Raw genomic sequence first — 24,718 nt, forward strand, 5'->3', positions numbered from 1 at the left:
TTACGTAGGAGCGCCACGTCGCTCCCACAATCACCCACGCGGCCGCATTCTGCACCAGCTGGAGCCTCCAGATGCTCCTCAGGGGGAGCCCCATGTAGAGAGCGTTGCAGTAGTCCAGGAGTGACGTGACCAAGGCATGAGTGACTGTGCACAAGGAGTCCCGATCCAGAAAGGGGTGCAACTGGCGTATCAGGCGAACCTGATAAAAAGCCCCCCTGGCCACGGCCGTCATATGCTCTTCTAAAGACAGCTGTGTGTCCAGGAGGACGCCCAAGTTGCGAGCCCCCTCTGTGGGGGTCAGTGACTCGCCCCCAATAGCCAGCGATGGCACCAGCTGGCAATACCGGGACGCCGGCATCCACAGCCACTCGGTCTTGGAAGGGTTGAGCCGAAGCCTGTTCCTCCCCATCCAGACCCGCACGGCCTCCAGACACTGGGACATCACTTCGAGGGCATCATTGGGGTGGTCTGGGGTGGAGATGTACAGTTGAGTGTCATCAGCGTACAGATGGCATCGCACCCCAAAACCACGGATGATCTCACCCAGTGGCTTCACATAAATGTTGAACAGGAGCGGCGAGAGGACCGACCCTTGCAGCACCCCGCAAGCAAGGCGCCTCGAGGTCGACCTCTGCCTCCCTGCCAACACAGACTGCGACCGGTCAGAGAGATAGGAGGAGAACCACCGCAACACGGTGCCTCCCACCCCCAATCCCTCCAGCCGGCGCAGCATGATACCATGGTCGATGGTATCAAAAGCCGCTGAGAGGTCTAACAGGACCAGAACAGAGGAACAACCCCTGTCCCGAGCCCTCCAGAGATCATCCACCAATGCAACCAATGCTGTCTCCGTGCTGTACCCAGGCCTGAAGCCGGACTGGCACGGATCTAGATAGACGGTTTCATCCAGGTACTGTGGGAGCTGTCGCGCAACCACACTCTCCACAACCTTCGCAACAAAGCGAAGGTTGGAGACCGGACAGTAGTTTTCCAAAACGGCCGGGTCCAGAGAAGGCTTCTTGAGGAGAGGCCTCACCACCGCCTCTTTCAAGGCGGGAGGCAAGAAACCCTCACTCAGAGAAACATTTATAATCCTCTGGAGCCAGCCTCGTGTTACCTCCCGGGTGGCCAGTACCAGCGAGGAGGGGCACGGGTCCAATAAACATGTGGTTGCATTTAACCTCCCCAGAATCCTGTCCACGTCCTCAGGAGTCACAGGGTCAAACTCATCCCAGGTAACATTCTCAAGACCCGCCATTTTCTTGGCTCCCCAAGCATTAAACCTGACAGTCTTCCCATGGAGGACACCTATATGGAGTACTATTGGCAATTCCAGGTCCCCCCCCCCATTTATCCAGAGAGGAATTTCAAGGTGCCAATCCATTTGTCGGCTCCTTGTTCTGCTGCAGTCATTGGCTCTGTTAAAAGCGAAACTGTCTTTAGTCCACCATAGCTTCCATGGATATCCCAATCTTTCAGAATCTATAAAACCTCTTGGGAAAGGCAGCAATAAAGGCTGACTCACAAGATATGAAGATGGTATGATATTATATAGCTACCCTAACCCTATGTGTATGTGTAGGATATGTGTAGCTACTACACATATCCTGGACAACAATAATAATGAGTAATGAAGATTTAGACTGCATCAAGCCATATATATCATTGGATTCTGTGATTGCCATGCTAAAACTATTTCAGTTTGAGGATGTCATGCATTCAAATTCCTTATGGAAAAAATTCAGTTACTGTAGGAAGGATTGGAGATATTAGAAAGTAAGGCTGGCTAAGAACAAGCTGGATATATGAAATAAATACAAATAGTCCTTATTTAGTGATTGGCTTGTTTAGCAACTATTCACAATTATAATAGTGTTGAAAAAGTAACTTTGGGACCAATCCTCACATTAATGGTATTTTCAGGTCTGTAAAGCAAAGGATAGCTAAAGTAAGATTGTAAAGCACAGGTGATTTCACTTAGCAATTCTTCACTTAATGATCAAGTTGCCAGTCACAATTGTGGTTGTTTTAACAAGGACTACCTATACTGGTTAAGAACTACATTAAAAAATCCAAAAGAATGGAAACAGAAAATCTATCAGGCCTCTGAAAGATGTGAAAACTGATGAAGACCGTCAGATATAAACAAAGCCTTTCCAAACTCCAGAGTACTTTAAAAGTACAAACTCCACTGTACTTTAAAATTCATAGCAAAACAGACTTAGTTTGCCTGAATCTATTCATTTATCAGTCTGAAAAAAATGACTTACTTTCTGGCATTTCTGCTTCTGTATCACTGAAGTCATAAGGATCATGTGTTTCTCCTTCTGTGGGTGATTGCTCGCTGGAATCTGTCTTCCTTCTGTAGAAGGACATCAAGTTAATAGTAAGCCTTTTAATTAATGATCTTCAAAATATATTCATTTAGAAGATTTATACAGCCATTTAACTTGGATGATTGCAACTCAACACAACATACACCAAATTAAAATCTATCCCAAAATATGGTAGTTGAGAACCAAGCAATATCAACACAAGGCAAAATCCAGAAGTCAATGTATCAACAATATGACACCAGGGCTCACTAATCATACAGTCTTGTCTCCCAGATGTGTTCATCTATTTTATTGCCCTAATATCTAGGAGAAAATCCAATTTTTTTAAAGCTTTCTGTTGGCTAAATATTATTCTTTGGGGCTGATGAAAATGCATTCCATTTCTTCTAAAGAGGTCATTCTGAACAACAATTATGGATAATGCCACCCATTAATAAAGAGGAAATGAAGTCTCTACATCTGTTTTGTAACAGGAAATAGTTACTAATCTTAGGATTCTCAAGTGCCACGTGGTTCAACAGTATTTGGTGTTAGTATGCAAACCAAGAACAGGTCTTAAAAGCATAACCAGATTCCAAGGTTAGAAATATGCAGCTTCAGGGAAACAACTCAAGTTAATCCCATCTGAACAGGCTGATGAATAAGGCCAATTATTCAATTCCATATTAACCCTAACAGTCTGTTTGCCATGTCTGCAGGATCAAGGATTTTTTTTTTTTAATTAAGGATTTATTTTAAAATCTTGTTTTTTAAGTTCCTCTATAACACTTTTCTTATCTACCTCTTTTTCTGTCTTTCTTCCCTTTCTTGGGACATTTCACCATCTGTTTCTTCTTCTGGGTCCTCTTCAGTCTGCTTTTTCCGCTTTTTTTCTTTTTCCAGAACCTTTGAAAGTAGAGAAACCAAAGAGTCCATATCTGGGCCAATCAACGGCTGCTCAGAAGCCTAGGGTGATCGGAGTTTCATAGAGGAAGACAAGAGCCAAATGTTTCTTCCTCCAAGGATGGAAATCCCTAATAGTTTTAAGTATTGATTTCAGCCTCAAAAGAAATAAAACCATCCAGTATTTTAGTTTCAACAGATGTAACTGCCATAAAAACATGGCATCTCCCACGATAGGATTAAAGCTACAAAGAAAAATCTCAAAACAATTACTAGAGAAGTATCACAATCTCTTCAGCAAGTGTCAAAATGTTGCTGATGAAAGTGAATTGTAAATTTGGATCAAAACCAGATGGCTATTCACACACTGTGTAATCCTGTCACAAGGCTGTCTACAGCACAACCTCCATCTCTTTCATAAGCACTTCAGACATACCAAAGAAGTAATTAGTCATTCATGATGGGTATAGCTTCTACAGAGTCTTACAAGTCTGGGCTGCCGACAATGACTGAAAATGAAACCAATGACCTACATTGGCATCCAAATAAAGAGAGGCAGATTCCTGTACATGCTCGAGTGGGACAGTTCATGCCATCTCTTCTTCTCATATCCTTTGGCTTTGGTTAATTTTATCTACTGATCATGATATAAATTGGGGTTTACACATGACAAGTAATAATATCAGTAACATAGGTTGAATACAGGTAATCCTTGATTTACAAATTTATTTAGTTCAACGTTACAAGAAATGTGACTTATGGCCATAGTTCACAGTTACGACTTTTGTAGCATCCCCATGATCACGTGATCCAAATTCAGATGCTTGGCAACTGGTTCATACTTATGACCATTGCTGTGTCCTGGGGTCATGTGATCCCCTTTTGCGACCTTTCGACAAGCAAAGTCAATGGGGAAGCCAGATTCTCTTAACACTTATTACTAAATTATCAACTGCAATGATTCACTTAACAACTGTGGCAAGAAAGTTGTTAAATGGGGCAAAACTCACTTAACCAATATCTCACTTAATAACAGAAATTTTGGGCTCAATTGTAGTCGCAAGTCGCAGACTACCTGTACTGAAGGCACTTCTACATTCAAATATGCAAACCAACCACTATTTGGGGTCAGCCCAAATTTAATTTTTTTCTTACAATTCTTGTCTACTTACTTTTTTGAAATAAGCAAATTGTACCAGCTCTACAGCAGCTTTGGCATCCTGCTTCTCAATTATTTTACTCATCCTGGCTTTAGCGTGTGCAGTTGAGAGCCGGATCAATGTCTCTAGAGTTCGGGCTGTAATAGGGGAAGTCTAAAAAGATCAAGTAAAAGTCTTAATGCTTTTGAGGATGAAAGGATGATGATTGAGAAGATGATCAACATTCAAACTGTTGTGCGCATGTACAGATGTGACCATGTTTGGTGCAGTACAACAGTTCTTTAAGACTGGATCCTATTCGTGGACTACAGACTTACCATTCATACAGGTATTAGATTAGATTGGAATTCTATGAGATTACTGTGTATAAAAATGGGGAGCATGCCCCCCGAATCCTGGCTTAGTACTCTACAACAGGGATGTCAAACTCGATTTTGAGGGCTCCATCAGTTGTGTTTGGCCTCAGGGGGACAGGGTGGGCGTGGCCAGCTTGATGTCACTCATGCTGGGAGCACCTGTAGTGACCCGAGCACTCTGCCAGCAAAAATGGGCTCTCGAGCTCCGTTTTTGGCTGCCACAGCCTCCTGCAACCCTCTGCCAGTGAAAACGGAGCTCGCAGCCCTCTGGCAGAGGGTTGCAGGAGGCTGTGGCAGCCAAAAACGGAGTTCGGAAGCCCGTTCTCACTGGCAGAAGGACCGCAGGCCGGTCCTTCGCTGTTTCCAGGGTGGCCCCCCAGGCCAGAACTAAGTACCCTGCGGGCCAGATTCGGCCCCCGGGCCTTGAGTTTGACACCCCTGCTCTACAGCATGCTAGATGGCCTATTTTATGAGCCTTTCCAATGTACCGAGATCATGAAATCTGCAGCATTTCTGCTTCCCTTATTCCACACAGAAGGTGATTTTCTGTCGAAATGATAAAGGAAGATTTCTAGACTGAATTATGATTCTTAAAGCAGTGCACATTGCAAAGGAAAAAAAAATAGAGCTTGATTCGTGACCTACCCTGGCATTGTCAGAGCTGATCTGCTCCTGACTGCGAAGGGAAGAATATTCCTGGGCTATGAGGGCTGCTGCTTCCTCAGTCAAAACTGGCTTCAACATCTTGGCAAAATGAATGTACTTCCTCATGAACTCCATGCTTACGATCTTCTCTCTGAGTTTGATCAAACAAAATCCATAAACTTCCATTTATTAGAGGATAACAGGAGTCTAATTGCCACCTCTGGGGATTCTTGCCTGGGAATCACTGATTTGTAGCTAAACTGAAACAACATGCTGTGGGCAGATACTGAGAAGCAGAGATAAAGACGGATTCAAAACCAACAGGTTGACTTATCCATTAAGAGAATGTGGCTGCTGGAATTATGCTCCTTGATACTAATCTTAATATCCTGACAGTGGAAATATAGGATGCAACTATAAAGCGATTCCTGAACTCACACTCTGTCAGACCTGCCTCAGCTTGGGCCTCTAAGTAAGAACCAGAGTGGATAAAAATTGATGATTAAAAAAAAAAAAGTCAGATTTGTTTTAATTTAAATCAGATTTTTTTTATTTTTATCAAATTTATTTTAATAAAATGCTTTGGAGTAAAAATCTATCTAAAGACAGTTTAGGCTGTATACTCTGCAATACTGAGACTCGGTGAGTCAACAGCAGGTCAGAGGAGTTGCTGTGGGACAGAGATGACAGTTGCTCTTTAAAAATTATGTTTCAAATCAAGTTGATTTAAATCAAGCCTTTTTACTAGTGATTTAAATCATGATTTAAATTGTGATTTAAATCAAATCCACTCTGGTAAGAACTATCCTTTACACCATTGGGTTGAGAAAGGTACAATTTACTAGAAGCCAAATGAAATACAGTAGTGAGAAGCCAGAAGTGAAATTAATGCGCCAAAATCCCAAGTGTAACTTTTTCCTCCCAAAAGGTGCCTCCAACAGTTGGTCCCCTCATGTCCAATTAAATTTAAATTAAAGAGATGTTTTTAGAACAGCCTCCTGAGGGATGCAGCTGCGCTCCATTCCCGAACAGTTGATCATGGGACTGCGTTTGGAAAGGAATGGTGAACTTTCATTCCCGTGAAATATACTCCCCTCCCATTTGGTCCCCAGAGTTCATGGCAGACTGGCACCAAAAGAAGTTCTTGAAGTGTAGTAGTGGTATCTGACAGAATCTCTCTTCTTCCTGTGCATGCACTATTTGATAAGACAGTGAGTGAAGGAAATACTTACTTCCGCCTCCGAGGTCCATGCAGTAGGTCATCGTGCCTTTCATACACTTGTAGCTCCTGATCTTCCTCTTCGGTAAAGGAAGGGTCCTCAGTTGCTAGTAATTCAACTGCACTGCCTAAAGGCATGGCTAGAAAAGTAAGGGAAAATATTTCCTCATAACAAATGTTATCTAGAATATATCAATTTAATCAGTAGATTAAACAACACCTTGTCCATTGCAACATATAAAATAATCTGATCTTTGTGACTTTTAAAATAAGGCAGAATAGTTTTATCAAAGATCATAGAGAATATGTTTGACCCAGTTGACAGATTTCAAGGAAGTCAAGGAACTCACCATCTCCATCCTGTTCACCAGCTGCTCTATAACGATGCATTCGCAAGACATGGTCTGAGATTTCCCGATCTTGTTCTGGATCCATTTGATCCAAAACAATGAAGAGCAAATCAAATCGGGACAGCAAAGAATCCTGAAGGCCGATATTATCCATGGGAGTTTTGTATTGGTCATACTGCAAAGATGCAGGGAAATGTTAGTGAATTAGCAGCTCTTAACTGTAAACAGGAGAGGCAGTACTGCTAGAATGTTAAGGGGAGGGGGGGAGAGGGGGGGGAGGGAAAGAGAGAGAGAGAAGAGAGACAGACAGACAGACTAAAATCCAAATCTTGTACTGCTTCAATATTATACTGTTGTTTTGAGCACAGCAGATATAGAGCAAGGTCAGTCAAAACTTGTTCTTTAGCAAAACAGTCACATAATTCAAAATTTTATTTTCTCTGTCTCCAAGTGATTTTTGTATATGCTGTGCAGTTTATCTTTTTTCAGTTGGGTTTTTAATGTAAGCACAAATAGACTTTGTTTTATTACACAGACTAAGTACATTTATGAAACTATGCGATACATGGAGCTGAGAAACATTCAATAACAATGCAGTATGTAATAAGCAAAACAAAAAAAAAACAATAGAATACCGCATTGAAAAAGGACAGACAATATTCCAGTAGGATTCCAATCTTCATAGATCTGGATTACCAAGTGCAAGGAAATAGTAACATATGGACTAACTCTGGAGAATTCAATGAAGTATTGCTGTGTGCCACAAAAGCAGGCATGGAAACATATAACCAGTTGAAATATCATTCAGGCTTAAAAAAAAATCCTCAGTTTCAGAACTGTGGGCCCACAGTAAGCAACTAAACCAATATGATATCAACTAAAAATATAATGACAGAAAGTTGCCACCTAGCTTATCTAAACAAAATCTTTTCCACGCTTACCCTTCCATAGACTGGATTTGCAGCAGCTAATACACTGCAACGGGCATTGAGCTGGGCCTGAATGCCTGCTTTGGCAATAGTAACACGGCCTTGCTCCATCACTTCATGGATAGCAGTACGATCAATATCAGACATCTTATCGAATTCATCAATGCACACCACTCCACGGTCAGCCAAGACCATGGCACCAGCTTCCAGACAACGTTCTCCTAAGGATGGGGAAACAAAGAGAGAGAGAGAAAGTATATAAAGGTTAAATAGAATGCTCCCATGCGTTTCTAAGTCAGAGTTGGACTATTAAAATTCTCAAGGTACGTTGCATGTATTTTTAGAGGGGTGAGCCCCGTGTGGCGGGTCATAAATCACGTGTCCACCAGTTTCCAGTTTCAGTCTTTCCCAGTTCCACGCATGTAGAGGTCGTAGCACTCGAGCGAGCCGGTGATGGTGAGAAGACACAAGTCCACAATGTCTCTGCGGCTCAAGCCCAAGGTCCTAAGTTCCATGCCTGATAGTTCATAGAACAATGCCCGATTTGAGATGATTATGGGAAGATGTTGCACCAATACAGAAAGGGTAAAAGCAGCCAAGCATTGGATGTCAATGTTGTCAGGCTGTTTGTATTTTGAGACCTTGATGTCCCAAGTCTCACTCATTTGGTAACCGGTGACGACGGAGACATCCATGATCCATAGCTGATTCACTGTGGTTTTAGGAATGAAGTGCCGGACGGGATGATTGGTTTGAGACATGGATGGATTCTTTGTTTGCGCAAAAGTTGATCAAGACATTATAAGATGCGATTATGACATGTACATCCCCACATGTGTCACTTCGCAAACTTGCAGGACATGATTGTCTCAAGGATTCGGCGAGCTCGTCTAAAGAGTAAACTGCACCTCAATTGGATCCCCCTAATATATGAACAGGGGAACACTCGGATGGGGCGTAATAGCCATTCATAGCTGGCCACATCGATATTCAGGGCATTCAGCTCTCGACCATCGATTGAATTCGAAAGCGCAATCTTCTACTTTTCTTGCTGTAGCATTAACTCTGCATGGCTGATTCATCAAGCGCCTCTATGGGCCGAAAACATCTTGGCGCTGCAGTTTGAAACAGCATGGTGGGATGGGATACAATCTTTTCAAGCCGGGTCCCCTGAAGCAGCGGGATTAAAATGGAGAAGCAAGATACCCTCAGGCCTCCATCTTTGATGGGCAGCTGCAGCCATCGTCTTACCGCCACCCAGATCAAACAGCCTAGTTTTTTCAGCGTATTCCTATGAACATGAACCAGTATGAGCTTGTGCATAAATTTAGGGACTAAGTATGTTTTCAATAGCTTAAGCTGCAGCTGTAGTTTAAGTGGTGCCTGCGAAAGCTCTTGGGGAGTAGATAATTCAACCTGCCAGTATGCTTGGGGATTACTCTGCCTTTTCAGTTAAACTGGAGGCCAAGATAGCGAATGGAATTATCCGGCCCAAGAGGGTTGATGGTACTTCCCTCACAGTTGTAGGTGGTTGGTAAAAGGGCCATCCACTTATGTTTGCCATCTTTAACGATAGTAAGGCCAATAGACTTCTTGGCATTGAGTGCCATACCAGCTTTACGGAGGCTCCAGACAAAATAAGGTTTTCTTAGAGCCTGGTGGACTTCTCTGCTAATAAGACTAGGTCGTCAGGAGAGGCTATGCTGTTATCTGATGGCCATCAAAGTCATGCCCAACACTGGGTAGTAAAACTTTAATAATATCTTCATCGACCATAGTAAAGAGGAGTGGAGATCGAGGATCACCTTGCTGGACTCCCCTGCCGCATGTGGTGGAAGTTCCTGCAAGTTGCATGGTGGACCACTCATACATAAGCACGTTTCTACTACTGCTCCATTCTCTGAAAGAAATAGTAACATTATCCCATCTCCTATAGAAAAGCCAAGGTAATTCTAAAGTTAATAAACCTCCCACCCGTACAATCACTTCTCAAAACAGTACCCGTAATCTTTCCAAAGTAAAATGATTTAATTAAAAAAAAAAAATTAAAAAGAAAATATCTTGTTGCTTTTAAATCTTAATGTGAGATTAACCAATTCTAGCAAAGTTTCAGTTATTATAGGAAGGTCCTGGACTATCACATAATTAGAGCTAGGTGGCTAAAAAACACGACAGTCCCCGATCATGATGCTGCAACAAAATGAAGGTGGGTTGTTATTGCCGCCCACTGGGGTGAGTTTTATTTTCCAATCTGACCTAAAGTCCTGGAGTTCCTGGTACTTTCCTGTTCAATTCCTAACCAGGACTAACCTTACTTATTTTACAGTCCAAAGCATGACAGGATTTTGAGCTATTTCATCTATAATATACATTAGATGCCTCAGTCGACCCCGAGGCACCTTGCTTGTGGGGTGCCACAAGGGTCGGTCCTCTCGCCCCTTCTGTTCAACATTTATGTAAAGCCGCTGGGTGAGATCATCCGTGGCTTTGGGGTGGAGTTCCATCAGTACGCTGATGACACCCAGCTGTACATCTCCACCCCAGGCCACCCCAACGATGCCCTTGAAGTGATGTCCCAATGCCTGGAGGCCGTGCGGGCCTGGATGGGGAGAAACAGGCTCCGACTCAACCCCTCCAAGACCGAGTGGCTGTGGCTTCCAGCGTCCCGATATAGCCAGCTGACGCCATCGCTGGCTATTGGGGGCGAATCACTCGCCCCCACGGAGAGGGCTCGCAACTTGGGCGTCCTCCTGGACGCACGGCTGTCTTTAGAAGATCATTTGACGGCCGTGGCCAGGGGGGCTTTTTATCAGGTTCGCCTGATACGCCAGCTGCGCCCCTTTCTAGATCGGGACTCTCTACGCACAGTCACTCAGGCACTAGTCATTTCCCGCCTGGACTACTGCAACGCTCTCTACATGGGGCTCCCCCTGGGGTGCACCCGGAGGCTCCAGCTGGTCCAGAACGCGGCCGCGCGGGGGATTATGGGGGCGACGAGGCGCTCCCATGTGACACCTCTCCTGCGCGAGCTGCACTGGCTCCCAGTGGTCTTCCGGGTGCGCTTCAAGGTGTTGGTGACCACCTTTAAAGCGCTCCATGGCTTAGGGCCGGGGTATTTACGAGACCACCTTCTGCCACCAATAGCCTCCCACCGGCCAGTACGCTCGCACAGAGTGGGCCTCCTCAGGGTGCCGTCCGCCAGACAATGTCGGCTGGCGACCCCCAGGGGGAGAGCCTTCTCTGTGACGGCGCCCACCCTCTGGAACAACCTTCCCCCAGAGTTACGTATAATAACAGACCTCCGGATTTTTCGTCGGGCCCTGAAAACCTATTTATTTCAACAAGCTGGGCTGGCCTGAGTTAAATTTTAAATTGATTTTAAATTGGGTTATCTTAATTTCGGCCAAAATATTTAATTATTTTAATACTGTTCTTAAATTTTGTATGCTTTGTTTTTATCTTGGCTGTGCACCGCCCTGAGTCCTATTTGGAGAAGGGCGGTATAGAAATTTAATAAATAAATAAATAAATAAATAAATTATGAAGGATTTGATATCTTCACTCTTTTATGCTAAATAATATTCTACTCACCATACCAGCAGCAGTCCAAATGACAAATAATAAGAGGGAATTGTCTTGCCTGCCCATTTCAAATTTAGCCCAATTCACTCTGGCTAGAGATTTAATTTGTTAGCATAATACTGCATCACGAGGCCACTGTTTTACTTATACCTCAAGCTCTTTGTTCGCTGCTATTCAAATTTTTAAAATAGACAACTCATCAATAGTAGGCATAAATTGAATCAATCAATCCTCTTAGCTGCAGTGAGATTGTCAGCTGCTTTTTCCCTTGACTGTACCACCTGTTCCCTTTGCACATCATTTGCTTCTAATTTCTCACCAGTTTCCTGATCTGTTGTGACAGCAGCAGTCAAGCCTACTCCAGAAGAACCCCTGCCAGTAGTAGGAATGGCCCGGGGAGCTGTACATAACACATAACGTAACAACTGAGACTTCGCAACAGAAGGGTCACCTGAAAATACAAGAGACACAGGCTGTTTAGAACATAGAATCATAGACCTAGAAGAGACCTCTGAGATCTTCTAGACCAGTCCTCTGCTAAAGACAGGAGTCTTATACCATGCCAGTCAAATGGTTGTCTAGTCTATCTATCTATCTATCTATCTATCTATCTATCTATCTATCTATCTATCTATCTATCTATCATTGCAATTTATATGCTGCCTTTCTCCCAAGGGACTCAAGGCGGCTTACAAAATGACAATTTCCAATACAAATCACAATAAAATAAAATTAAAATCAACAGCCCAATTAAAACAGTTTAAAATTATTGTTGGAAACCTCTAGTGATGGATCAACCACAACCACAGGAAGCAATCTATTCCATTGCTTAATTGTTCATTGTCAGAAAATTTCTCATATTTCTAGGTTGCATCTCTCTTTGACAAGCTTCCACCCATTACTTCTTTTTTTTTATTGAAAAAGTTTTTCAAATACAATTTTCCCCCCTCCTCCCTAACCCCCCCTCCCCCTCCCCTCCCCCTGTGACTTCTTCATAAAACCCAAATACATAACAGATTATATAATACTTTACATCCCCTTACTTCATCCCCATATGCTGACCCTTTCTTTCTAATAAGATTATCATCTCCCCCTTATACTATACATTTCAAAATGACATTCTACTATAACATTATATAATAACTCCTAATTTAGCATAATAGTAAATCAAATCTTTTATGTATATTAATCTAACATTTCAAAACAACCTTCCGCTATAAAACTATATAATAAATCCTAATTTAACATTTATTCAGTTCATAATCTACCCATTTCTTTCACCCCATCGTTATATCTCTTAACTCAAATCTTTTACATATATTCATATCTAAACATAATATCCCTTTTCTTTAACTAAACAATCAATAAACTAACCTGTCTCCACCCACTTTCCTACAAGACTACCATACTTAATAATTCTTAATATCTTTATTCTTCTGCCCAATCCACTAAAAAATATTTCCTTATGTAAATAAAATCCTCTTAAAAAGACTTTAAACTTGTAATCCATATAATATCTTCTGTAATGTCTTTCAGATGGATTATAAACTCCATCACCCATGTTAGGGTAACATCACATCCTAATTCCTAATAGTGTCTGTAGAGGTGTCTTTTATCCAAATTATTAATTCCAACCACCATAATAGGGTAACAACCAGATCTTCTGCGTGCCCAATCCCATAACTCTCTTGCCTTGTAGCTCAGCATAAACGTAGTATATTTATCAAAGAATCAAAAAAAAAGATAGTTCCAATCCATTCAGTTTAAGGCCCTTTTCACATCCCAAAAGTACAGCACTGCAGAGGTCTGTCACTCTCCTCAGGATAGTATAAACCAATACTTTGCCAATTATCTTTTCATATATTCAATCATCTCTTAAATAACTGGCATTACACTGTTGTTTAGTTTAAAAAATTCTGCTTTTGTGAGACCTACTTCTTCTTTTCTTGATTTTTTGTGGGTTGGATCTCTATCCTGAATTCCTTTCTGTAAATTGTATATCGACTATTTGGTTTTCATGCTGATCTATAACTTGATCTTGTTGGTTTTGGTTTTGTGGCTTACATCTCCATTCTGGTTCTATAAATTGTATATCAACTGATTGATTTCCATGCTGGTTTGTGACTTGATAAGTCGTTACATTAGAATCTGGAGCCGCCTCTCTTGTATTAAATAATCCAGCTGAGACCTCTGAAAGAGAATCCAAAAGCAGCTCATCTGTAGAGACCTTTGTAATTTGTTGTTTCTTCATTACTTCCACCTCCTTCTGCTTTTCTTGAATTTCTATCTCTTGTTGATTTTGCTTTTTGAGGACCTTGTAGTAAAATTCTTCCGCTTTTTCAACAGTATTTAGCTGATATCTCTCTCCTTGATATCTCAATATTATACCAACTGGAACATCCCACCTGAATGAAATATTTTATTTTTTTTAGCTCAGTCACCAAAAGTCCAAATTTCTTTCTATCTTTTAACATCTTAGGCAGCAATTCTTTATATATCCAGATCTTTCTTCCATACAGTTGTGGAGTAGAATTAAAAGATTTTTGCACAATATCATTTCTTATTTCTTTATCTGTGAAGTAGATCACCACATCTCTAGGCAGTTGCCTTTGCTTTGCAATCCAAGAATTTACTCTATAGGCCTTGTCAATCTTACAAGATACCTCCTCAGGATGAATCTTTAAAATCCCAGGCAGAACTTGAGCAGATATTTTTCTTAGATCATCTCTATTATTTTCCTGTAATCCTCTCATTCTGACCGCAAATTCTGTGAGCCTGTATTGCATCATTACAACTTCTTTTTCAATCCCTTGCTTTATATCTTCTGCATTGTAAGTCTCGTGACCAGCTTCCTTTTTAGGCTTTACTTCTAAACTATTATCTTGAATATTTATCAAATCATTTTCAATTCTTTGTATTTTATTGTCCAAATTATAAATCTTATCATCAACTTCCTCCATTTTAGACTCTAATAATTTGATATTTGTATCCATCTTTATAACAACCTCTGAAAAAGCATTAGTCACTGTTACAATCTTTCGTTGCAGATTATCATACTTTAGTTGTATCATTTCTTTAATTTCTTGCCTTAATTTTTCAAATTTCTGGTTCACAATCTCATGATATTTTGCCATTTCCTCTTGAAGGAATTCTTTTAAATTAAAACCATTCTGCAAAGTCTGTAGGCTCAGAGCTTGTTCAGATAATTGTGGATGGGGGAGCACCCCCCCCCACTGCTTGTTTATCAGGCTTTATTAGCTTTAACGCCATCCTGCCACACAAAAAAGCTCTCTCTTTTTTTTTTTAAAGAAAACTTTTCCCCAAACAAGATCAAATACAGATCTCCAAGAAAAAAGAAAATTAAAATGGATATTTTCCTTCTAGTCTAGCCGGTACTGTATATTTCGCTACTGTGTAGCTTATTACGGAAGGACTTTCACTTTCGGCTTTCTTCTCAAGCCTCAGCAGTCGCCATTTTAAACTTATTTTTTCCGTTCAGTTAGAAACACTTGTAAAATCATTAAAAATACTTGCGGTTTAGGGTCCCAGGTACAAATCTCGCTCTCTTTAACTAAACCATCTGTTGTTTTATTAGTTGGACCGGTCCCGGCGCCTAGCTCTGCAAAAAGGCAGAGTCCTCCCGAAGCCCGGAGCAGCGGCGAGCGAAAATAGGGAGCCCTACTCTGCTCGTCCCCAAGAGTAAAAAAAAAACTCTGGGGACTTCGCAGAGGGCTCTACCTGCCCTCACCTGCTCTGGCTCACATTTCCGTCAGGAAATGGAGTTTTTCGAGCCGCCTTTCAGATGTAAAGGCGGCTCTTTACAGGCAACGGGGCTGGCGGTCACGGAGGACCGTCTGGTGGCGACGGAAGCCAGACTGGGAGTCCACCACCCATTACTTCTTGTCCTACCCTATGGTGACCTAGAGAATAAGTCAATCCCCTCTTCTTTGTGACAGCCCCTTAAGTCCTGGAAGACAGTTATGCCCCCCCAATCCTCTTCTTTGATAGATTAGACATATCTAGGTCCCTCAAATTCTACATAATTGCCAGCTATACTCTCCTATTATAGGATATGATCAGTGTTTCTGGAACATTCCAAATATGAGGCCTCCATTACATACCAATCAGTAGGATATTAATGTCCCCTCGGAGCCGGCTTCCATTCTCCAACACTTTTTCGACTCCTCCCAGGAGCATACACAGAATTGCCTTCTTGATGTACTCATGCCCATGAATGCTGGGAGCCAAAGATTTTGAAAGCTGTTCAAAAACATCCTTGATGCAGGAAACAAATGGGATAATGTTGAAGCAGAATATCCACATAGGAGTAAAGTCAAAAAACAGTATGAAGAAAAGGGGGGGGGGGGTTACCCTATTATTTCATAAGCATTGCTTCATCAAAAATTAAAATATTTCATGCTACCTCAAAAATGTGAACTTGGGGTAGAAAGACCAAATTCATTTCTTAACAGTTTGCTATTTCACTGAAAATTATATGTAGGAGGCTATATTCCTCTCACTGTTCAGCCATCACACACAGGTTATCTTGCTACAATATGTAAACTACTTGAGGGGCATAATTTTTTTAAAAGGCCAATGGAAAGAAAGAACCCTAACATTAAAAGAACACAAGGTAAAATATGTATACGCTCCAAAGAGAAACAGGTGTATATGCATATGGTATGTATAGTTATGTAACTAAATTTAAACAAGAATGGGCTCCATAAATACTGTATGTCACACAGCAAGGCAAATGCAAACATTGGTGTACGGTTTCTAAAATTTATAAATGCCGAAAAACAGTTGAAGTTCAAAGAAGGGGGAAGACAGAAATCAAATATTTATCTATATTATTTTTAGTTGTTTAATCCTTTTCTATTTATTAATTACCAATAATACAATGGAAACTTATACTTTTTATATTGTAACAGTAATTCAATGTGTTTTGAGGTCCTGGAAATCAGACAGCTGTCAACCCTGAAGGTGACCTGACCGGAGCCATCTTGGAGCTTTGGTGTTGCCACATTGGAGCTGAGGTTTGTAGCCAAAATAAAATACTTTCTCTTGGGAACCAAGGACATTCTTACACCTGGACTGTGGAAGAAGGAGTGAGGTTACCAAGCAACCAGACAGTGTCTTGATTAGACATGTGACAGATTGTTTGGGGTTGAGGGAAAACTTTCTCTTTTAATTAGGTGAAAACCGTGGGAACCTTCAGAGTCGGTTTTCACCAGATTTGTGCTAATATATCTCCAATAAAGCTATTCTTTGAGGAATTTATCTGCCTTAGAATTTTGCTTGTTATGGGTCTATTACTTGGAATCCTGACATTAGTATATAAATTTAATAAATTATTTGTCTAGCATGGTCAACTGTAGTGAGCATGAATTTAATAACCTCAGGTTTTTTGTCCACTTATATATTCTGAAACTTTTTAAAAAAAAAAAACTAAAATACAAACATACATACTTTTCAAGTACTTTTAAATTAATCATGTTTGTACTTTAAGACATATCAACACTGAGTATGACAGACCCTAAATTTCTATGAACATATGTAACGAGTCAAATGCCAGCATCCAGTTTACCTTTGAGTGCTGTTTGCTAAATTTTTTAATCTTGCTAACATCTCTAGATGAATATTCAGGCTGGACCTCCTTGCTCATTTGCTTTACTTGGCAAGCAATCAGGATGGTCCTGGAAAGAAAGAAACCAAGACAATCACTCTTTTTCCTTTTATGTTTAAACATTTCCCTGCAGCTTCATAGGAACACTAATACCTGTAATATGAATGTTATTAGCTAAACAATACCAGATTAATTTAAGATTTCTACTGCATTGAATTTCAAGAGTAACCATTGTGGGAGGAATCTCTGGCAGATTCTGATGTTGAGCAGACAGTCCAACATGAAGACCCTATAGCTGTGTATAACTAAGGCAAATATTTAAAAAATAACAATCTTCCAAACACAATTTTTTTATTTTTAAACTCAGTTTAGAATGAAAGAAAATTCTTTAGCATTATTTTATGTAGATGCCATCTTCACTGACAGACCAAATTATTTTCCTGAATACAAGGCTTGAAAGTCGCTGGAAAAGCAGATTTTAAAAAGTCAAATTTTTAGAAGGACCACAAAACAAAAGCAATGAGGATCCAGATTGTGGGGGCAATAAGCTGACTTTGTATAAATATACAAAAGTATGAAGGCTATTGCTTAATGCATTGTAAGCCGCCCTGAGTCTCCGGAGAAGGGCGGCATATAAATTAAAGCAAAAAAAAAAAAAAAAAAGATATTGTTCTGGAAAATGGTTTTGTTATAGGAGAGCTTGATGCAACATGGGTTTCAAGGCTTGGTACACCAACCAAAAGCCAATAGGGCAGCTTATGCTACTAACCGAAATGTCCCTGAAGTGTAGCCACCCTTCTTGCTTGGCAGACAACGGAAAGTCCCAATGATCTGTACTCGGTCTCCTGGCTTTACTTTGTCTACCAAGTCATCATCTAAAATGATGTCTACAGAGCGAGGAAGTTGTCCAGCTGGTGCTTTCTCTGGCATCTCCTGGATTGTGATGGTTTGATGATCTTTGTAAGTTGATAGGCCAAATTCTGTCTCAAGAGGATTGTTTTCTTCATCCTACAAAAAAGCACTTTGTTTTTTTAATTAGTTTTTAAAGGTTTTTTTGTTTACTTGCTGAAAAAAAAGGGATTTGAATTTATATTCCCCATATAAATATGCTACCCAGATTACTTGAATTCCTGAATACATGCTGTCCCAGCAGCATTATTTATATTCTAAAGTGGTACATAGCATTAAATACTGAGCACCAAATTTGATGTTGAAGAATATTTAACTATATCATGTCTATATCCTTCTAATATCTTTTAGAATTCTTTCATAATAGTCACAACTTTTCTAGGAGCTTAGAAAGCTTTCTGAATCCACACAGCTCACCTTGGTGGGATAAACAGCAGAGGATGGAAAAGCTTCCAGGGAAGTCAAATCTGTGTATCGCCGCTCAATGGTTTTCTTGGTAGCAGGGCAGTAATGCACACTTCGAACAACCTTTGGGCGCACCAAAGAGCCTACATGGGGATAGAAACAAAAAAGCATCTGGAAATAAAGAAAAGGGCTAGCCAACCTCAGTCTGAACACTCACTTCAGATGTTCCCATGCTGGATTGCAAAACATTGCATGTTTATGTTGATGTAACATACCAGGTCTTTTCACATCAATTGCACACTCAATCCCATTAGATTTGTTTTAATATATTCTTAGACTATCATTTTAAAGATAACAGCTGAGTCTTTAATTAAATGCATTGCAATCAGCTCTAAGACTTTGAAAAATGTAAAGATATTTAACACAAGTACTTCCAAATGATTATTTTAAATAATATTATCAACGGCATAAGAGCCGAGGTGGCGCAGTGGTTAAGAGTGCAGTACTGCAGGCAGCTGACAGCTAGCTGCAGTTCAGCAGTTCAAATCTCACCAGTTCAAGGTTGACTCAGCCTTCCATCCTTCCAAGGTGGGTAAAATGAGGACCCAGATTGTTGGAGGCAATATGCTGACTCTGTAAACCACTTAGAGAGGGGTGTAAAAGCACTATGAAGCGGTATAGAAGTCTAAGTACTATTGCTATTCTAATCCTGAATGTTTAGCTTTACTGGAACAATTCTTACTTAAGTGTCTATTTCACTCTGTTACAAAACCCTGGAGAGAAAGCCTGTATTCATGGAGTACATTGGATAATACTGTATATTGTTAGCGGGAAAGCATATTCATTCCTCCACCCCCACCCCCCACCCAAAGATTTGTAAAACTGGAAGAATTACTGCTTTTTAAACAGAATCATTCACCTATCATATTCCACCCATTTGGAATCAAAAGCTGCTTTGAACAGCTTTTAGTACACAGACTGCTTACTCACATTTTGTAACAATACCCTCCACACAGACAATACAGCTGAGAAACTGGGATGTCAAAGTCCGAGGTGTCACATGTTTAGATCCAAAGCTGCCTTCTAACCCAATATAAAAATCTTCATACTGCTTCGAATATGTAGCATCCACAGAAGCAACAAAATCTTTCAAGGCACGCTGGAAAGCCAGCAACTCCTCAAAGGCACTGTTCAGCAAACTGCAACAAAGATGAAAAAGAGTTTTAACAGTCCTATCAGAAAAAGCCTATATCGTAACAGGAAAACAATTCTCATTAAAACCACCTTATCAAGAATTAACAATGTCGTTAATTCCCAATGTTCCTAAATAAAGATTGTATTGAGTATGCTAACCACCTTTTAAATTTTCCTATACTGCACTTACCTAGAACTTTTACTATCACCCCGAGTCATAGTTAAAGATCAGAAATTAGGCCCTCACTTGCTCAATGACAAGCATCAGAGAAAGTCTAGCCATAAAAACACTAATTTTACAAAGCTAGAAAGGATATTTTGATTATCACTGAGAATTATTATTTTTTAAAAATTAAAAAGGTTTTTTTTATTTATTAAACATTTAAAACATTGGACACAGTGTAACCATCCTGGTCTTAACATATCCATACATATTCTTTCCATAACAACAAATATAATTGCTATTTAATATACAATGCTGCTTTGTTCTTATATACATATCCCTTATCTTCATTTACTATCTATTTACTATTTGTTTACTATTTACATTTATTAACACTATCCAGTACTAATTCTACAAACCCTAAATCTTTTTTGTTCCAATTTCTTTTCTCCTTTCCAACCAATAATACACATTATTTCAGATTTTATAGTATTCTGTCTCATTCTTGCTTTTGAGTTTTAGTGTCAGCCTGTCCATTTCTGCACATGTCAAAATCTTCCTTGTTATTTCTTCTTCCGGGGCGATTTCTTCCTTTTTCCAGTATTGTGCATAAATTGTTATTTTCAATAAGACCAGTACTATAGAAAATTTTGTTTATAGCATGTGCCTTATTGTATAAGAAAAGGAATATATAGATTAATGCCCAGATGGATTAACATGTAACAACAATATTACAACTGTTGACAACATTCCAAGAATAGAAATAAAGATATGGATACTCTTTTAATGTTTTTATTATTCTATGCACATCAGTGAAATTGGGGAATTAGAAAAGCCTGGTTACAGCAACTGCCCAACTTTATTTGCATTCAAAAACCTCCGAGTTGGCCTTGTTAGTACATGGACTGAAGATTTCCAGCAAATTCTCTGGCAGTATTTTACATACTGAGAAACAAAAAAACTCCTAGAAGGTGACTAGTCCCTAGGAGTCAAATTCACCACAAGACCAACTTCACCATTTTATTTTGCCATCACACAAGCAGATTAAATTTCCCAATTTGTTAATATAATCCAAATGATCTAGCTTTGACATTTAAATATTTCACAGATATTGTATTAAGGACTATTCTTCTGCTTCTTATTTATAAAAGATAAAATCTCCAGGAGATTCTTCAAATTGAAACTTCATTTCTTCAAGTCAGTCTAAAAACTTGACATTAAAATAAGACCTGAAACATGGTAAAAGCATTCAACAATCTTCATGTGTAAGCAAAATTATCTCTGCAAATAGTCATTCCTTCCAATGATGGAATTCATTTATGCAATAAAACTGCCATTAAATAACAACATTTTGTCTTGGGATGACATAAGGATTTATTTTATCCTTAAAGTAGTTTACATAAAGTTCATCAGGAATATTTAACAAGGAATATTTAACAAGACCAGGAATATTTAGCAGGGGCTGGGTCAGCCATTGTCTTAGAATCAGAATAAAAGGCACAACTCAGAAAAACATTCTGTAGCTCAGGGGTGTCAACCTGGTGGTCCGCGGGCCAGAGGCATCATGTGCAGGCCACGCCAACCCTGTCTCCACAAAGGCAAAAAAGTCTCAATATGTCATGTGGCGTGATCGAGTTTGGCACCCGTGCTATAGTGATTCAATTACACCGTAATTACCAGAAGAGAGATGGGTTTGTATGTACAGACTATGATTATTGAGAACTTTCCTTGTTTGGGTCACAAAGAAAATAATGGTCCAGAGTGATTCCAAACACAAAACATGATTGCCTCCAAAAACTCCTAAATGAGACAGGGACTGGAAGACATACATAAGCTACCTAAGGTTCATTTTCTGGAGAAATTTGGGGGGTAGGGAGGACAAATATTTTGCTAACATTCATATTCTTACCGACTGGCTCTTTTCTCATTCTTTCTGCGGAGGTCATTGATATTCACAATCAGACGATGCCCATTGTCATTAATCATGTCCCGGACTTTACTCTGGTAAATTCCCTGATCTTCCTGGAAGGAGGGTAGATAAGAACTGTTTAGACAATATTAATTCATTTATTCTGAAAGTGAATAAATTCCACTTCCTCATGGTTTATTCAATGTTCTCTAAATGAAGCTGGATTGAGTTTCCTGTCATTATTCTCAGTGATACAAGTTGAACTGGATGGAGAATAACTATCACGATGCTTAAAGTTTTGTATCAAGTTTATTTAGTGAAATTGTATCATGCTCAAATTTATTAAACTAAGTACTTTCTCTTTCTGCAGTCACTTTAATAAGACTATGTACTATATTGCACCTGTCTACAACTCCTTAAACCACTTTTTCAGCATAATACAGCAGCTGCATACAACAGCCACACAAACCTTTGGAAAGATGCAGCTGTTATATGGAATGGAAACAGGTGCTATACTTGTATTCCTGCATGTTTTTTGCTCTTGTTCTACACAGATTGGTCACCCAATCAAAAAAAGAAAAAGAAAATTAAAAATGTATAGAGCAAACTATATTTGCATTCACTGGAAGAAAGATAATAGAATTCAAGGTATCTACAAAAAAATACATGGAACATACAGAAGTGAACCTGAAAAGCTATTGACAATAAATGTCCCATTCACAAAGCTCAGAGGACACCTTTCTAATAAAAGTGCACAATTTTCCTAATTTCACCCAAAACATGAAACACTACTACTAAGCAACTCTTCAGATTTTTAAAGGTAGCTTTACAATTCTAAATAAAATGAGGACTCTCTACTGGTCTGGAACAATAAGTGATAAAGAACTTCCAACATCACAAGTTATTCCTCACCCGGTTCAATTTGTATTTACTGAAGACAATGAGGAGAGACACAATTTCACTTTCACTTACAGAAAAGCACTGAATAAGCCACGTGCAGCTGGAAGTTCTCTAGGCCCTTAACCAGGGAAAATTCCTGGGTTCATTTATTCTCTCTCAGTGAAAAGAAGGAACTCTCCATATAATGCAAAATAAATAAATAGAGGGTATACAGGTAGTCCTCGACTTATAACAGTTCACTTAATGACTGTTCAAAGTTACAATGGCCCTCAAAAAAGTGACTTATAACCATGTTTCCCGCTTATGAATGTGATAGCATCCCCATGGTCATGTGATCAATATTCAGATGCTTGGCAACTGATTCATATTTATGACTTTTGCAATGTTCCCGGGGTCATGTGAACAGCTTTTGTGTCTTGACAAGCAAAGTCAATGGGGAAGGCAGATTCACTTAACAACCATGTTATTAACTTAACAATTGAAGTGATTCACTTAACAACTGTGGCAGGAAAGTCCATAAAATGGAGCAAAACTCACAAATGTTTCACTTAGCAGTCGTAAGTCAAGGACTACCTGTATTCTATTACTTCAGTAAGCCCTATCCAGATCCTTTTCTCTTTTAAGAGAAGGAATTCGTTTCTTCTTTCTCACTGCCATTATTCTAGAGCAGGGGTGTCAAACTCATGGCCCACAGGCCAGATGCGCCACACATTGCCCATGCCAAGTTTAGCAAAAGGGGAAAAAGTTGTGATACCTCAAGTGACGCCACCTTGACGACATGAGTTTGACACCCCTGTTTTAGGGAGTTAGGATCCCATATGAATTTAAATGGCAGTTCAGGTTGCTTTGGTTTTAAGGAATTTGTAACATTCCTATTCTTTCTCTTGTGTGTCATATTGTATATGTTGTGTATCTTGTATATATGTTGTGTTCTTGTGTATCATGTTGTTTCAGGTGAGAGCAGGCACTTTTCAGATGTTTTGGATTTCAACTTTCATTATTACTTCTATAATTAGCATGGGCAATAGAAAAAGAATCAGGGGCAGTTTTAGCTAAAATTTGACTAGCAAAAACAAGATTTTACAAATTTACAATCAAGTTCGGCCCCTCATGATTTTATTGATAAATTTAAGTGTTAGCCTACAGCACAAGTATTTCATAGAAGTCCTGCATCCAAGAGTTAAGCATTCCAAACTAAGCCTTTATCAGGTTAGCCTCTATTGATTGCTCCCTTCCACGGGACTGGCCTACCATGGAAGACAACTGTATGAAAGAGGATTAAAACAACGTGTTTAAACTATTATTAAGCAGCTAAACACCATGACTTATTTCATCCTTCGCAAATTATTTGGGGCTGTGGAATTACACCCACATATTCTTAATGAAACAGACTGAAACTCATCAGCTTAAGAGCTACTTCTTCCATAGGCTGTAATAATACAACTTCATCAGAGCAACGGGCTTTATCTCCATTAGAAAATAAATCATCTAATCCCATTTTAACTCCTCACGAAGTAGACTCTACCCATTATTTGGGTAGAGAAAAGTGTTTTTTTTCTGAAATGATCATTACTCCATTCCTCCCACGACAAGATCTTTCCAATAAGCATTTTTACCGCTTAGCAGCAAGACTATCGCCTGGATTAAGCACAAGCTCTCCGACTCCTGCTCACCTCATCATCCAAAAAGTCCAAGTAATCTCGCTGAGCTTCTCGCAATTCAGCATCATCTAAAGTCGTTGTCGCGGGCGCTGCCATCTCAGACTCGAGCTCAATTCCTCCCTAGGAATTGCTTTTGCTTCTACGCCTAAACAGGCAACCTCGCTACAGCTCTTCCTATTACTCTATTTGGCGCGAAAACCTGACCCTTTTTTCCCGCCAAACGACATGGCAACTCCGCCGTCTCCCCGCCCCCGCCGTTTCATAGTTATTGCACCCAGCGACCAATAAAATCGCGCACATTTTACTCTTTACTGGCGCGAACGTTCCGAAATAATCGCCAATCAGTGAAGAGGCGGCTATGCGGGTGAGTTCGATGCGTGTATATTTTGGCGAAAGGTATTGTGGGAACTGTAGTGTCTGAAACTCAATTATTCGGGTTTTTGTTTGAATTGTCCATTTTTCCTTTTATAAACTGAAGTCTCACTTGGTTTC

The 24,718-nt window shown here is 40.0% G+C and overlaps 1 protein-coding gene across 1 annotated transcript in view; it reads right to left on the reverse strand.

Annotated features, from left to right (window-relative positions):
* Positions 1-24,322, reverse strand: part of MCM3 (minichromosome maintenance complex component 3) — a 28,820-nt gene extending 4,498 nt beyond the window's left edge. The window contains exons 1-15 of the mRNA XM_070933053.1: positions 24,239-24,322; positions 21,666-21,778; positions 19,390-19,598; positions 18,412-18,542; positions 17,855-18,093; positions 17,047-17,155; positions 15,581-15,734; positions 11,779-11,910; positions 7,890-8,098; positions 6,949-7,123; positions 6,612-6,738; positions 5,380-5,530; positions 4,391-4,531; positions 3,118-3,221; positions 2,271-2,362 (exon numbers count right to left, since the gene is read on the reverse strand). Of these exons, the coding sequence (XP_070789154.1) occupies positions 2,271-2,362; positions 3,118-3,221; positions 4,391-4,531; positions 5,380-5,530; positions 6,612-6,738; positions 6,949-7,123; positions 7,890-8,098; positions 11,779-11,910; positions 15,581-15,734; positions 17,047-17,155; positions 17,855-18,093; positions 18,412-18,542; positions 19,390-19,598; positions 21,666-21,778; positions 24,239-24,322 (2,170 nt within the window). The remainder of the gene's footprint in view (positions 1-2,270; positions 2,363-3,117; positions 3,222-4,390; positions 4,532-5,379; positions 5,531-6,611; positions 6,739-6,948; positions 7,124-7,889; positions 8,099-11,778; positions 11,911-15,580; positions 15,735-17,046; positions 17,156-17,854; positions 18,094-18,411; positions 18,543-19,389; positions 19,599-21,665; positions 21,779-24,238) is intronic.
* Positions 24,323-24,718: the final 396 nt, after the last annotated feature.

This window comes from Pituophis catenifer, unplaced genomic scaffold (assembly GCF_029215685.1).
Source record: "Pituophis catenifer annectens isolate HBS135680 unplaced genomic scaffold, rPitCat1.0.hap2 SCAF_1, whole genome shotgun sequence".
In the NCBI taxonomy this organism is placed as follows: domain Eukaryota; kingdom Metazoa; phylum Chordata; class Lepidosauria; order Squamata; family Colubridae; genus Pituophis; species Pituophis catenifer.